This window comes from Vespa crabro, chromosome 23 (assembly GCF_910589235.1).
Source record: "Vespa crabro chromosome 23, iyVesCrab1.2, whole genome shotgun sequence".
Lineage (NCBI taxonomy): Eukaryota > Metazoa > Arthropoda > Insecta > Hymenoptera > Vespidae > Vespa > Vespa crabro.
This window is the reverse complement of record NC_060977.1, coordinates 1,463,714-1,480,177: the sequence shown is the minus strand read 5'-3', so window position 1 is coordinate 1,480,177 and position 16,464 is coordinate 1,463,714. Positions and strand designations below refer to the sequence as shown.

Here is a 16,464-nt window from a genome sequence, read left to right as displayed (position 1 = left end):
TATTTCATTAAATTGCGCTCACTCTGAACGTTAAATTCTATATCGTTTTGCATTGGACATTTTAATAAATCGAATATTTATTTTCTAACATTATAAAATCGTTTACTAAACATTAATTTTATATACCATTTATTATATGTATATATATATATATATATTTGTTTTTTCGCATTATCTTTATAGTTATAAGTAATGCGAACTTAAAATTTTTAATGTGATCTGAATTTAGCGCCTTTTGAATAGCAAAAAGTCGAATACAATGAAGTCTACTGTATATCGATTTAGTATCAGTGCACTGTTTCAGTGTGTTTAGTTGGAGTTTCAGTAGGTAAGTGTTTATATAATATTCGAGTAATTTTTAAGTAATTAAATGTTCAAGAAAAATATGTGAATTTGATAATATAATAATATATATGTATATATAAAATAAATATGTAGCACAATTATATTATAAAGAACTATTGCTTTTTTCTTGATTACTTGGTTATGATAAATTTCATTCTTCTTTTTTTTTTTTTTTTTTCTTTTTTTTCAGACATTCTTCACAATGGGTCTGAAGTTTGGAAATTTGTACAAACTAAGAGGGATCGTCTATTTCCGTTTAAGCCCTCACGAACAGAAAGCTTTCAAGGGTTTTATATCAGAGGGTGTTCCAAATATTATTAGACGATTCCATAGCAGTGTATTTCGTTATTTACCAGGTATGTTAATTAATCTATACTAATAAGATATTATAATAATAGTAAAATTTAATATGATAAAAGTAGTAATGTTATTTTATACTAATTAAAACTCTTTTTTTCAGTATTTGCTCTAAACTATATGGTATACCTATGGGCCATAGAAAAGCATCACAAATTGAGCCGTAAAGATCATAGTCTTTACAAGGATGACGTTTAAATTATTTAAATAATTTAAATATAAATTAACAAGTAGTATTTACCTCTCATCAAAGTTGTTATAATGTGTAATACGATGGAAGTTTATTTGAATGTATATATCAATAAATTAATTTATCCGTTTAAACTATAAATACAAATCCATCGTTGTATTCGTAAATTGTTATAATCTCAACTTTGTAACATTTAATATCCTTGGATCCTTTAAATTCCTATTAATTCTATTAATTTCTTTTTTTACAATTTTTATTTGCAATAAAAAATTAAAGTAATTTATCCTTAAGCCTCGAGATGGCGCCTAATGAACGAATAAGACAGAACAGATAAGCCACTGACGGATATTGAATTTTCCAATGCCTGGGTTAAAAGAGTATAAAATTTTGCTTCTAATAAAATTACAATTTACAAATTATAATAAGATAAGGGAGACAGATTAAAAGGATATTATATTATAATTGATATACGAATATCATATGTAATATAAATTATGAATAAAATTAACAATTAGAATAACGTTAAAAATTATTATAACATAGTATAACCCCAAAAAAGATATTACGTTACTGTTAAAAGAAACGATCGTGACGACGTAGAGATCGAAGGAATGAGCCAATAGAAATCGACGTATCAAAGATCGCACCTCGGTAAAAGGGGTATAGAGAGGTGAGAAGAGTTAAACCGCGAAGTAAAGAAGGTAGAAGAATCAAAAGTAGTCGTGAGAAATTTTCACTTGAGTATGGTTGGGACTAAGATAGAGGTGTTCATTCCTTGAAAAGGTTTCTTCCTTTGTGTATGTGAGGAGTGAAGTGTGTGTGTATATATATATATATATATATATATACATATATATATATATATATAGAGAAACAATTATTTTAATTAAAAATAGGTAAGTAATTAAAATCTCTAGGATATTTTTCGTTTGAGTTGCCTGTCGTTTCGGCGGCCATCCGTCTTTCGTTCGTTTCCTTTCATTTCCTTTCCTTTCCTTTCGTTTCGTTTCGTTTCGTTCATTCGCTCGCTCGCTTGCTCGCTTGTTGCAAGCAGTACACCTATCGTCATCGGCTCGCGACACCTACAGTTCCTTGTAAGTTTAATAGCAATACTGTATATAACCATCCTACACATTCACATCGTTTCCGTGAAAGAACACGCCTAAATAAAAGCAATCGCTGTGTCAAGGTTTCCTTCTAAAAGGATATCACTTTAACGCCATAACGGAATTCAGTGCAATCCTGGATTTCTTCATCCTTTACGGAATTCCAATTGATATTCCAATTGGTATTCGTTCGGAAGGCACACCTGTTGCTCTCCAGTGTGTTCATTTAGGATTACTTGTTAAAATAATTCCTAGTGAAAATCTAAATCAAAACGATTTCCATTACTTTTATTCCCCTTTATTTTTTTTTTCTTTTTCTTTTTTAGTTTTCTTTTTTCTTTCTTTTTTTTTCTTTTTTCTTTTTTTCTTTTTTTTTTTTACTCCTAGATTTCGTTCTTTCCTCGTTTATTGTGTATTTACATCTGCCGATAGTGTAAGTTAAAAAAAGAAATTCGTGCACCGTGGAAATTAGTGTGTAACTTTTCTTATTTTCCTCTTCTTTTACATCTATCTTTTTTCTACTTAAAATGAAGGATCAAATAGAGTGACCAGATTGCCAACGTATGCATAGGTGGGAATTCTAATAGATGAACTATTTAACCGATCGGAAAGAAGGGAGATTATTTTTCTTCGGTTTTCGCAGGTACATATATTATTTTGTATATTTAACAAATATTTATTAAAAATTAATGGAAAGATAAATTATTCGAATTTATCTATATTTACGTGAATATGTCTATCGTCTATTACAACTATACATTCAGATATACAATATTCTCTATCCTTTAACGTTGTACGTGACTTTCAAGTTTATTTATTGTATGTATACATATAATATATATATATATACACACACACACACACGTGTTGAAAAAATAATAGACAATATTTATATATTTTTTTCTTTTTTTTTCATGTACTATTAGCGTAGAAATTTATTTTCTTCTTTTTTTTTTTTTTTTTGAATTTGTAACACTTTACAAATTGAAATATGCTACGTTTCAGAAAACAATTCGCATTGTTATCTCGATATCATTATCACTGCAGGATGGTGACTCATTAGTTCGTAACACGATCGATCGATCGTTTCTTTAAAAAAGAAATCTATCATCTTTATTTTTCTTATATATCTTATCGGTTTAATCCGGTTAACTACTTTTAATGAAATATAAAAATTCATTTTTTTTTTTTTTCTTTTCACTTTCCTCCTACTCTTTTAATGTTTACTTTACGGTGATATTTAACCTGGCGATTATATATTATATTTATATCTAGCGTGAGATCGGTTTTTATTTCGTGACAATCTTCATTCTCTCTCTCTCTCTCTCTCTCTCTCTCTCTCTCTCTCTCTCTCTCTCTCTCTCTCTCTCTCTTTCTATCATACACACACGTTCATAAAATCATGATACTTTTACACTCGATACTCAAGTGTAAAAATTCTTATCTATTTAGAGATACGATCGACGGTGTCTCGGTGTTAATTATAACGAAGGATATTACTGATTTCCACTAAAGTCGTAGCGACGAGAGTAGGTTAAGCTTAAAAAAAGAAAATCAGTTTGTTTATTAAAATTACAGTTAAATGCTACGTAATTATTATTTTATATAATATTCTATATATATATATATATATTTCTTTTCTTGTTCTCTTTTTTGTAATAATCATTTCTAATCATATTTCTAATCTTTGATATTACTAAGAACACCTGTAATACACGCCCACTAAGTAGACCTACGCGTGTCATTGCGATCACCATGACATAGATCTAAGATACTCAATGATGAAAACATTTTATGATAGAAGACTCATCGAGAAAATTCTTTCGATAATTTCAAACGATTCTTTCTTATATTGACACATGATATATACTCGATCTCGACAAAAATTATTCTTTGATAATAATTTTATTATCCTTTGGACTATGACGTCATTAACGAATACGATATAACCTCCAAAAATATTTTCATTGACAAATTCTTTTCAAAGTATATATATGTTTGTGTGTTGTATCAAAAGCAAAAAAGGGAATCGTATTAATAATTAATCGAGAAAAAAATAGAAAAACAAATGCAAATGGTCCTTTTAACATATTCCTTTCTTATTATATTACATATATATATATAAACAAGTAAACAAACTAAAAGAAGCAAGACTAATTGTAACAATAATTAATATAAAAAGTATAGATTTTTAATATAAATCAATCATCAAAATGGCGAATTTTAAATATCTAATTTTAGAATGATTCTAAATCTACGAATAACTATAAAAATATTGAACAAAAGAATTGTTTGACAAACTTAATACTACTACTACTACTACTACTAATAGTAATAATATTAATAACAATAATAATAATAATAATAATAATAATAATAATAATAATAATCATAATAATAATAATACTATAACTAAGACTAATATAAAATACTAATACGTAAATATAAAAATATATTGATAATATAACCATAATCATCTCTCTTTTCATTACTTCTGGCTCATTTCTCTGGAAAGTGTCGTGTCACACAAGCCCGTATGATGCTTTATACACTATATATATCTTTCATATTCTACTATATACATTATACTCTTATATACTAGTTATACGGGCATACGGTCGAATCTTTTTATTTTTCCTCCTTTCTTTTTTTTTTCTTTTTGTCTTTTTTTCCCCCTTTTTCTTTCTTTTACCTCCTACTCTTGGTGCAAATCTCTTGACATGATGACACACGACGTGACACTGGATGACCTTAGGCAATTTCCTACGCCGTTAAATAACGCATCTTCTCGATTTTATGCGCGCGCACTCGTTCTCTCGTAAGTACTGTACGTTCTCTCTCTCTCTCTCTCTCTCTTTTTTTCTTTCTTTCTCGAAACGAACAATACAAACTTCCATTATTTATTGTTGCTTCGTGTCTAACCCCCTGCAACGATCATTCTTCATTCCTCGCAGAGTTTTTCTAAAACGATCATGAATTATCCTTGAATCCACGTTAATGAAAAATAAAAAGGAATTAACACGAATAAAAATTTTTTTTTTATTTATTTATTTTTTTTTTTTGAGGTTAGAAAATGACAATATATCTAAGATTTAATTTAATGAAGATATATTAATCGTTATAGTTAACAATCGTGTCTCGAAGTCTCAATAATGTGAAATGAAAAGGAGTGAAAATAAATACTTGGTAGAAAACACTTTTTTTTATTTTTTATTTTTTATTTATTTTTTTTTTTTTTTGAAGATATATTTCGAACAAAATATCGATCATTAAAGTTATTAATCGTGTGGAAGCATTCGGAGTGCATTCATTCGGTCCATTCACTGGAAAACTTGTTCAACACTGCAACACGAATTGGAAGGTATGCGAGAGGCACATTGCTAACTTTCTTTCCACTTCTTTTTTTTTTCTCTTCCTTCGCTATGTACAAGTATGCGAGCGCACGCGCGCGCGCGCGCTATGTGTGTGTGTGTGTGTATATATATATATATATTTTATCCACGCATATGCGTCCAACCACGAGGAACACGCTAACTTCTACTTACCTAAACTTCTGTTGTTTACTTTCGATCAGATCTTTTTTAAGATCTAAACTTTCTTATTTCATTTTTGTTACGTATCTATCTTGTTTGAATCGGGTTTTATAAGCGCCGCCATCTGCATTCGAGTTTTGTTACTATGGTATGTTTTATATAATCGATTTATCGAATAATGATCATTTATTAAATGTCGGGATTACTAAATAGTTTTTTTTTTCCCCTAGAAAGATTTCATTTGGTTCAAATAAGTTGTCGCTTAGTCAATTGTAAATAATAAATTAGTAGTTTATTCTTCGTTCGAATTCTATAATCGAATGATTCAAGTAGTAATCAAAATATTGATTAATAAATTGTCCTTGAAAAAGATTCAATTTGTACGAAATAAAATCGATCTCACGTGATTAATTCGATTTGTCTAATCGAATAATCTTTCAAATTTAGATAACTAATGTTTTTAAAAAATAAATAACTCGTCTGCGGTAATGAAATACCAAAGCATAATAGATATCTATGCGGTATCTTATCATTCAATTTACATTTACTACAAAATGATCGCTAAAACTTATAATTAGATGATTAAGTGGTTGGCTAAAAAAAGAAAAGAAAAAAAAAAAAAAGATAAAAGAGAAAAGAAATTAATTTGTATAAAATACAATTGTCATGTGGCTAAGTGTACCAACATAATAGATATCGCCGGTAGTTTCTTCGAGCGACCAAGTTACGAGTAAGGAGTAACGGTTGTAGGATAAATGAAAAACACGAAACTTCCGCATAAATTCCTGCACGTCTACGGGCAGTTCAGTCAATGCCCTTATGTTGCACGTCTTGCATCTGTTTAATTAAACGGTTGCTCGAGCATAAAAAAAGTAATATGTTTTAATCTGTCGCGATTTAAACGTTATGAATTTTATTCTTTTTTTTTCCCCCCAATGATATGAAAATTAACAATAACCTACGGATTTTAATAATTTTTGTTACGTAATTGCTCATATAAGTATTTATTTATAGGTTAGAATTATACGTCGAGTCTGACTCGACATCGATTTTACTTCTACATCGATTTTACTCCTATATCGATTGTGACTCGATATCGATTTTATATCTAAGTCGAATATGACTCTAACACTTTCTAAGGTAGTTACCTTAGAAACTTTCTATAATAATGTTTCATTAAAAATATTTTCGTTAGAATAAATTACGTGTGTACCATATATATATATATATATATATACTTTTTCTACTGGAAAACTATTAAAATACAAGAGTTTCTTAAGTAGATTAAGTAGATCAAAAAAAGAAAAAAAAAAAAAAAGAAAAAAAAAAAAAGAATGCGGAAGTTACAGATTTAGGCTACCATTAGAAGATAACGTTATCTATTTCAGTTAATATCCTTGAACAAACGAGAAGTAATATTCAATTTCATTAGAAAAAAAATTGATTTACTTGGAAACAATTTTGTTGCCGATTCCACGCAATGTTAAAAAATTTTTATTGAATTTTTCACATTTTTGAACGAATAGAACGTCGAACGCGGTGTTTATGTCAAGTACGTTCAAGGCCGTGCTTATACTACGTTCTCTGCGACACGCATTCCGTTAGTAAATTTTTCTCTTTGAGGTGTGCCTGCATATAGAAACGATTACTTGGCTCCTTCTATCGATGATTCGTATATTGTTTTCTCTCTCTCTCTCCCCCTCTCTCTCTCTCTCTGCTTCACGCGGACAATAATATCTTTTTTTTCTGTTGATCACCCAACAAATAGTAATTGGCATAATTGCTTCTTTTTTCTTTTTGTTTTGTCTTTTTTTTTCTTCGTTTTTGTTTATGACAACTTCAATGAATACCATCGAAAAAATCTCGTCTATGCTAGCATTAAAGTCTCTGAAATAGTCACGTTGAAATCCTATTCATTGTGCATTAGTTGAATACGCGAGTCGTTCACGAACTCTACTATTAGAATGATTTATCAGTTTTTTTTTTTTTCCATCGAAGCACTCGAACGACTCTTAACTTTTTATTACATTTAAAAATATGTTTCTTTAATGATTAGGCTTAACACCGTCGAATGGGGGGGGGGGGGGGGAAGGAAGGAAAAAAAAAGAAAAAATTGATAGAATCTATAGATATAACTCTATCAATTTTTATTTATTCTTTATTTTGTGTAATTAAATGATTTGGCAAATGGGACGAGTTCGTATAAGTCATAAAAAATAAATAATTTTGACAAAGAATAATTTTTCTTAGAAAGCGTGCATTGATGTGAATGTGGAAAAAAAGAAACAGTGTGTTGGATGTGATTCAACGTTGAAACGTTAGATAGGTGTTTGAAATCCGTGAAGGAATCTCTATCGATTCTCGTTAAAAAACTTGTGTTTCTTTGATATTTTATAGTTTGATACACAGATCGTCGTTATCCTAGCTTATACCTTTTTCTCTTTTCTCGGTTAAAGTCATTGGAAAGATTTATGAAAATTATCTTTCAAAAGTGTAAAAGGAGGATGAGAGAGAGACAGAGAGAGAGAGAGAGAAATAGTTTCGAGCTTAGTATCACGTCATGTTTTTTTTATTTAATATTTTTTTTTTCCCCTTTTAATGAGAAAAAAAATCAAGAGAGCTGCGGGTAATGGTCGAAGTGATATCCTTACAAAAGGGACACTCGATATACTTGACTTTTTAACAATGTCTTCCAACATTCTAAAGTTTCCCACGGCACCTTATCTCTCTTTCTCTCTAGTAAATTGCAACATTACTTACTGTTGCGAGCCACGCAGCAGTGAAAGCATTCGCTTATGTTAGAGAGAAGAACTTGCCCTATGACGGTCATTGTCTTAATACGCAATATTTATATATATATATATATATATATATATATATATATATATGTACATACATAGGTATATATATATACACACATACATATAATAGACACACATGACTCGTGTGAGTATATGGATGATGCACTTCTTTTTACCGTACATAAGAACTTTTACCTTCTAATCTAGATGTAGATACGTATATGATGTACTTATATATACCTATTTATTTGTGGTGTATGTAAGTGCGTACTTCTAACGTATGATATACATATACGTGTTAATTCGTGATCCGTGATCGATGCCATCAAATTATTTACTTTTATATCGATAGGAGAAGAAGAAAGATATTATCAAAGAAGCACTTTGCGTTACAATCAAGATAGATAAGGGAAAATATCTCACAATCTTTAAGTTTACTTTTCACTTTTGAATTCTTCGAACGACATTGGCAAAAAGCAAAGCTATTACAGTCGTAAAGTATAATGGATTTGGCTATTGTTCGTTAAATAGAATTTTAAATGGACCATAAATTGTATTGTACCGAACGAATTAATATACGCTCTAAATAAGTTCTTCGTCATCCTGATGGAATCATAAATTGTTAAATCTTCTATATGATTAGAGTACGCTCTAAAAAAAAATTTTCCATCTTGAATGTGCCATAAATTGAAACGTTCTTAAATGATTACATTAGTAATGGTATTCTTTAAATAATTTTGAAAGTTTAAATTGACGATACACACTCATACACACCCATTAAAGAAATTCGAAACATGCCTAACGAAACGAATTAGGCTCATTGGAATTTCACTTTGGTTACATGCTGACTTTCATGCGATACCAAGTATGGGTCCCATGACCCGATGCTAGCCGGATATAGCTAACAGGCATACCGTTCAACTATAGACCGTCATCATGATATTGAATCGTTATTTCGACATTCGAAAAAAAGAAATTTAATTAAAAATGATCTTTATCGTATATCTATCATTTTTCTATCATCGTTATTTTCTATTTTACGATTTGATGTTTCAGGCAAGATTGATCGTGTTTGAACTTCCAATATGCCATACTATAACAGCAGCCATAGTCCAGCAGTTTATAACAAAGGTATTGTTAATATATTAGTTGGTAAATTATATGGTATTTAAAAATATATATATTAATTATATCATCCATCAAGAATTAACATTAATAAATATTAAATGTCGATATTAAAATATAATAGTAGTAATGATAATAATATAAATTATTTATGTTAAAAAAGTATATAATGAAATATTTGTTCTTTCCCAAAGATGGTGGCTCGAGCGGACCATCGAGTACTTCCGGTGGCCGTGGTAGTAGTACCGAACCACCTACATATATGATGGAACATTTAGCGACATTTACAGTGACGAAAGAGATAGGCATTGTTTATCCAGCTGATGGTATGCGTCGTCTTTTGCAATTAGAAAAAAGCAATGGTATATGGAGTCAAAAGATGCAACTTCGTTTAGAAAGAAACTGGGTTCTTATCATGGACAATGAAACTGGGGTATATTGATATATATACATTGATATATATATATATGTGTTCTACCGAAATCAATATCGATCGAATTTTTAATAAATATATTTAACAATCGTATTCGTTTGGAAAAGGCCGTGATGGAACGATTTCCAGCGTCTTTGATCCAAGAACCAACTGCATTTACATCGAGAGACCCAATGGAGATGTACAACAACATTTTGGTATTTTCGGTCGCTGATGACAGTGGTTCTCAAAGAGCAGAAATGCATATCTTTCAATGTCAAAGCGTATCCGCTCAAGACTTGGTAGAGGATTTGAAAATGCTTCAAATGGGGAAACTCGTGCCAGGTGGTTCGCCTAGAGGTCCAAGAGGTCAAATTCCACCACCACCTGCGTTACCACCACCTGAACCTCCATTGAATGGTGTGAATGTACGCGAACAGGTGTCTGCTTTTAATGCGGCTAATGGTGAATAATATATCACGCGTTATTTTATTCATACAAGATAATTAGAATTTTGTACCGTTGCTTGGATTATAATTATTTTCATCTTATAGCCGATGGCCAGAACGATATATCTCGCGAAGAAAACAACGACGAAGTGTCCTCAACGTCGTCAGAAAAATACGAACGTGACGTGACGATATTGAATCATTGCTTCGACGACATTGAAAAATTTATTGCACGTTTGCAATATGCTGCAGCTGCATCGAGAGAATTGGAACGTCGACGGCGTAACAGAAAGTCGAAAAAGAGAAACCTGGGTGATGGCATGTTAACGATGAGAGCAAAGCCACCACCAGAGATGGAGTTCATCGATATCTTTCAAAAATTCAAACTTTCTTTCAACCTTTTGGCCAAATTGAAAGCGCACATTCACGATCCCAATGCACCGGAACTGGTACATTTTCTTTTCACGCCACTTGCTCTGATCGTTGATGCATCTCACGATACGAATTATGAACCGAATTTACCAAGCAAGGTCGTATCACCTTTATTGACCAGAGAAGCGGTCAATCTGTTAATCAATTGTGTTACCAGCAAGGAAACTGAACTCTGGCATTCTCTTGGCGATATGTGGCTCATTCCTCGTGACCAATGGAAAGGACACGTACCACCTTATCATCCGATCTTCACGGATGGTTGGTCACCGGAATATCCCATACCAGAAGACCGAGATCATGATCATCTTGCTTCCCTTTTGAATGCTGACAAGCAAAAGAGGGATGAACTTCCTGAACAACAAAACGATCCTTATTACAATCATCGAGACGTCGACGAGTCACATTATAGTAGCGATTATCTCGAATACGATATCAGAGAGGATAGAGCTGGTACCGAAAACTTTGATAGAAATTACGGAACGACCTCGGAACTTTATGCAAGAGAAGAAAGAGTCGAACAAACCAGAGCTCACAGTGATATATCAGTAGATTCCATTGAAAGAGCACCTAGAGGTGCCGCCATTGAAAGAGCTCAAGAAGTTTGGTTGGATGAGCTCGTAAATAGAAATGCTAAGATCGTTCACGTTACTTATCCTAGAACGGCCAACAACGATAAAGAATTGACGGTTGTCAGAGGTGAATATCTGGAAATACTCGATGACAGTAGAAAGTGGTGGAAAGCGAGAAATTCTAGGGGTCAAGTTGCTCATGTGCCACATACTATTGTTACGCCTCACAATCCATCTCAGCCTGCTGAAAACGATGTATTTAATAATCCATTATATACAAGTCGATATCCTAGACAAGGACATGGCTATAGTTACGAAGTGAGAAATTCAATTTTTCATTTTTCTTATCATTAACATTTCAATTTAATTTTGTTTATATTAAATCAATTAATATCCATTAATATTTATAGGATTCTGAGATTGAAAGGACTAGTACTAGTCCGGGGCCAGAAGCAGCTCATCGAACTCATGCGATTCCACCACCAGCACCCGCGGATTGGGTGAGAAAAGAACGTCTTGGGAAAAAAGGTGAATTTCGTTATTTTTAATAACGTCGTTCTGTCTTCTTGAACAAATTGTCCTCGGTACGCTTTGCTTTCGATTACGTGGACATTTTTGTGTCTCGCATTAAAATTTCATTGTGTTTTTCTCTCTCTCTCTCTCTCTCTCTCTCTCTCTCTCTCTATCTCCATACTTGTTTAAACGATAAGAAAATTATCTAATTACAGATTATCACTGTAAAGTTTACTGCGAGTAGCTGTTATTTTCTTTTTATAATGAGCTCTTTAAAATTGAATATTACAGTAATGCATCTTTTACATAATACTTGATATATTATTTTATTTAATGTTTCTGTATATATATATAATAATAATAATAATAATAATAATAATATGTGTACGCGCGAGTAACGTCTAGACTGAACAATTAAAATCGTTATCGCTACGACCACAGGGTGATTTGGATTTTATTAATAACCCTGGATAATGTGAATTTTTTTAATTTATTTTTTTTTCTTTTTTTTTTTTTTTTTTTTTTATTCTTTTAAAATCTTATCTATATCTCGCAGATAACCGTCGATTTTTTTTATTTTCACGTTTATACATTCATTAATTACAGAAAGATTTGTTAACTTCAACCGGATCATTTCTTATGTGTATTTTATTATCTGAGATATTTCTTAGCAATCTTTTATGACATATAATAAAAGTATGAATCTAAGTTCGAAAACATATATATATATATATATATATTTTCTTTATATATATATATATATATAAAGAAAAGAGAAATACCACCCTGTATATAATATTAAGATTGATTACCTTTTATTTATACTAAATAATGGATTTCATTATAGAAGACATTTAAAGTTCTTCTTTAACCAGATTAATAAGTTAGTTTACATATATCACCAAAATATTAGTTGGTGAACTTGAACGATGCTCTCAAAATTAATCCAACTTAATTTAATCAATTCTAACAATTAATTTATCTTTAAGTATATGGAATGTTTTTTTTTTTCTTATAAGTTAGTATATTAGATATAGTAGATATTATTATTTAACAATTAATAGTAGAGAAACGCGTTATTTCCATTGACTAAATATTGTCATATCTTTGTTTTTTCTTTTCTTTTTTTTTCTCTTTTTTTTTTTTTTTTTCCTTTAATTTTATTTTCTTTTTTAATACCTCCATAAGATACTTTATGTACGAAGTACGTACAAAGAATCTCGACTAACCAAATTTACTTTAGCAAGATAAAATAATTTGCACATAGACTTTTAGAGAAAATATTATAATACAACTCAAGTCTGTAGGGTATTTAACGACTGGCTCTTTTTTATATCTATATTGTGACCATATTAATTAAGCGAGTCATTTCTGGATGCATATTTCAAGAACAAAAAAGTTGCTGCAATTTATAAAAGAGTTAGACTAAATAAACAAATGAAATAATCATTTTATGAACATATCAAAAAAGGTACGATATTTTTAGTTTGACTTGAAAAGATTTTGTCATTTTTATGACGATTAGCAAAACATTAATTTGTGCTTTAACGTGTCGTCGCATATATCTGTATGTCTTCGTGTAAAGCAGTTAGTATAAATTATGCATCGACTTGCAGAGAAAGTAGAAAATAATTGGGTGGAATTAATAATCTAGTGGTTATCAATAAAATTTATTTTCCCGTCCAGTAAATTATGTTATATATACTAAAGTTTTTATGAACACGTTTTTTGATATTACAAGTTAATGGAATTTGCCTTTACAATTAATTTGTTTATTCATTTCGTAACGATTGTCAAAATATATTTCAATAAATGTTGTGTTCAAGGTTTGGGAATGCGATCCGTCCAGTATTTCATTGCACTGTAATTAATGTAAATCACCTTATGAACAAATATATATGATTACAATATTTATTCGTCTAAATGTTATTGTATTGTCCAATCCTGTTGAAAGTATGGAATATTGTTTTGTGGGATAAAATTTGATATAAAGATAAAAAAGATTCTTTGTTTGTGTAAGTGCTTCTATCAATAGCGAACAAAAATTTCATGTTTGTAAAATGTGAATGTATAATTGTATTGCATATTTAAAAATCCGCAGAATAAATAAAAATCAAATTCTATGCTTGCTTTCATATTCCATGAACGTGTAAAAAAAAAAAAATAACATTCGGTTGAATATAAAAAATTGAAGATAATCAATTAATTTAGAGAATTTGACTACATCTAATGAAGTTTCAAGTACAAACAACAACGTATCCAGTAACACATTGGGAAAAACTCCAACAATGGAAAAAAAGAATGGCCCGATAGTTATAATCCAACCATTACAAATGACAACTTTAAAAAATAAATTGAAAAACCAATCCAATGCACCAAAGCCACCAACACCAATACCATCAGCATCACCAGCTCCACCAGCATCGCAAGCACCATCAGCACCACCACCATTACCAATACCACCTGCATTATCACCACCACCACCACCTCCACCACCTCCTCCAGTTCTACAAACTCAAAAATCAACTACATCGACGGGTTCCAACAAATCAGAATTGTATAGAAATAATAAATCTTTTGCTGGTAAGTTTTCAAAATCAATATACTACAATAATTATACATTACAATTATTTTTTATAATTAATTTTAAGGTAATCAAGACCAAGTTCAGGAGGAACTTAAACATGTGTTAAACATGTTTAGACAAAAAAAACGTAGCCCAAATATTCTTGAAATGCAAGCAACAGTTTTACATCAATATTCTACTCCTCGTGAAGTTCAATCTTGGTTGACTGCAAAAGGATTTTCAGATAAGTAGGTATAAAAAATTATTATATATAGAAAAATAATAATAAAATATTAAAGTCATCGTTAATTTTATAGAGTTTGTAAACAATTGAAAGATATGACTGGTGCTGAAATATTTAATCTAACAAAACGACAATTGGAACAATATTTTGGCCCTAATGAAGGTGAAAAGCTGGAAAAACAGCTCATCTCATCACGAAACGAATGTGGGGTAAGTTTAGCGTTAATAGTTACAAATATTTTTTTTTCTTTTGGTTCTAATACTTTAAATTTTTTATTAGTACGAGACGACAAGGGTATCAGAATTAAAACAGATTTTAGAGAAGGTTCGGCAAAAGGCAGAATAAACCAAACATAAAAGGCACAATTATAATAGGTATATACATATGCATATATATATATATACATATATATATATATATATACCTGTATATATATATATGTATATGTATATGTATACAGGCGATAATTGAACGCTTGAAAATAGTCGTTATTTTTAATAAAATTATGAAGTGCAATAAGCTGTCAAGATTATTTATATACCTGCATATGCAATGCGTAAATTGAAAATAATGTGCTCTAATACTTCATAATTTCATTAAAGAAAATTACTTAAAATAAGAAATTTTCATTGATATACTTATTTTCTCTTACATATATAGACTGAACAAAAATCAGCTAGCACACATTCTTTACTCAAAATTAATATTCAATTTTTTAATTTTAGATATATGTATATATTTATGACAGACTAATTGTAACTTAAAGAATTAACGATATTAAAGTCTCATAATTTTAAATAAATAGCAGTATTAGCGAAAGAAATGAATTTCTATAAAAGAATAATGATATAATATTAAAACATTTGCCATATATATAAGACAAGTTTTAAATCGACTATCATATTCGTGAACATTTTGTTTAAAATTAAATGCCTTTGTTATTAATATCGCGTTATGTTTATTTTGAAGCTATCATTATACATTAATTAATAACAGACATAAATAGTTATCCGTCTGTGTATATATATCATTTCTTATATATAATCTTAGAATTATATATTCGATATATTACACATAATTTTTCTGAATACTCCTCCGATCGGAATCACATCATGACGTGAACACATCGATAAGTATAATAATAATAATATTATTGTATAGAATTTTCAATTCTTAGCAAAGCTCCTTTCACAAACACATCACCCAGTTATTATTATTATTAGCTATGTTTATTATATATTGCTTCTATGCGAAGCATGTTTAGTGGCGTTTAATAATAATAATAATAAAAAAAAAAAAAAAAAAAAAAAAAGTAGTAAAGATTTCAGCGCATTTTACGTACGTCAATTGTGCGTCAATTTATAATCTAAATTAACAATGTAATAATAATAATAATGATATTGTAATAAATCGATTGAGATGGAACATAATTGTTTCTTCGTCCGAATAATTTGTTAAAAAATACAATCGAATACAATTTTAATATAAATGCAATTGATCTTATTTTGTTATTCTCCTTTTAAATTATATTATAAACAAAATAAATTCTTAATGCATTTTATAATGTATAAAAAATGTATGCCAATAAAAGGCCTATAAAGTGTCCTTCGAATAGTTCATTTTTGGAAAAAACTAGATGCTAAAATTCATACGTCCTAAATCCCAATGTTATGAATATCTAAAAATTTGTAAAAATGTTGTATAAAATTTGTCTAGAAAATTGGTAATTAATCTAAAAAATCGACACAAGTCTCTATTTATGATTCTATTAACAGTGAGAGATGATTATAATAACAGCTCAGTGATACAATGCTATGAATTG

General features: G+C 29.7%; 2 protein-coding genes across 7 annotated transcripts; both read left to right on the top strand.

Moving 5' to 3' along the window:
* Positions 1-193: 193 nt before the first annotated feature.
* LOC124432005 (cytochrome b-c1 complex subunit 8) lies at positions 194-1,039 on the top strand. Its single transcript, XM_046980475.1, has 3 exons — positions 194-328; positions 536-701; positions 806-1,039. The coding sequence occupies exons 2-3, from the start codon at positions 548-550 to the stop codon at positions 898-900; spliced, it is 249 nt and encodes an 82-aa protein (XP_046836431.1). The 5' UTR covers positions 194-328; positions 536-547; the 3' UTR covers positions 901-1,039.
* A 500-nt stretch (positions 1,040-1,539) lies between these two features.
* LOC124432109 (epidermal growth factor receptor kinase substrate 8-like) lies at positions 1,540-15,954 on the top strand. 6 transcript variants are annotated; one of them, XM_046980708.1, is made up of 11 exons: positions 1,540-1,788; positions 2,532-2,641; positions 9,389-9,463; positions 9,652-9,890; positions 9,998-10,334; positions 10,424-11,637; positions 11,730-11,847; positions 14,044-14,415; positions 14,484-14,646; positions 14,716-14,851; positions 14,922-15,954. In XM_046980708.1, the coding sequence occupies exons 3-11, from the start codon at positions 9,418-9,420 to the stop codon at positions 14,985-14,987; spliced, it is 2,691 nt and encodes an 896-aa protein (XP_046836664.1). In that variant the 5' UTR covers positions 1,540-1,788; positions 2,532-2,641; positions 9,389-9,417; the 3' UTR covers positions 14,988-15,954. The 6 variants fall into 6 exon arrangements, with proteins under 6 accessions (XP_046836664.1, XP_046836666.1, XP_046836665.1 ...); XM_046980709.1 differs by lacking the exon at positions 1,540-1,788 and adding an exon at positions 1,886-1,986; XM_046980707.1 differs by lacking the exon at positions 1,540-1,788 and adding an exon at positions 2,414-2,431.
* Positions 15,955-16,464: the final 510 nt, after the last annotated feature.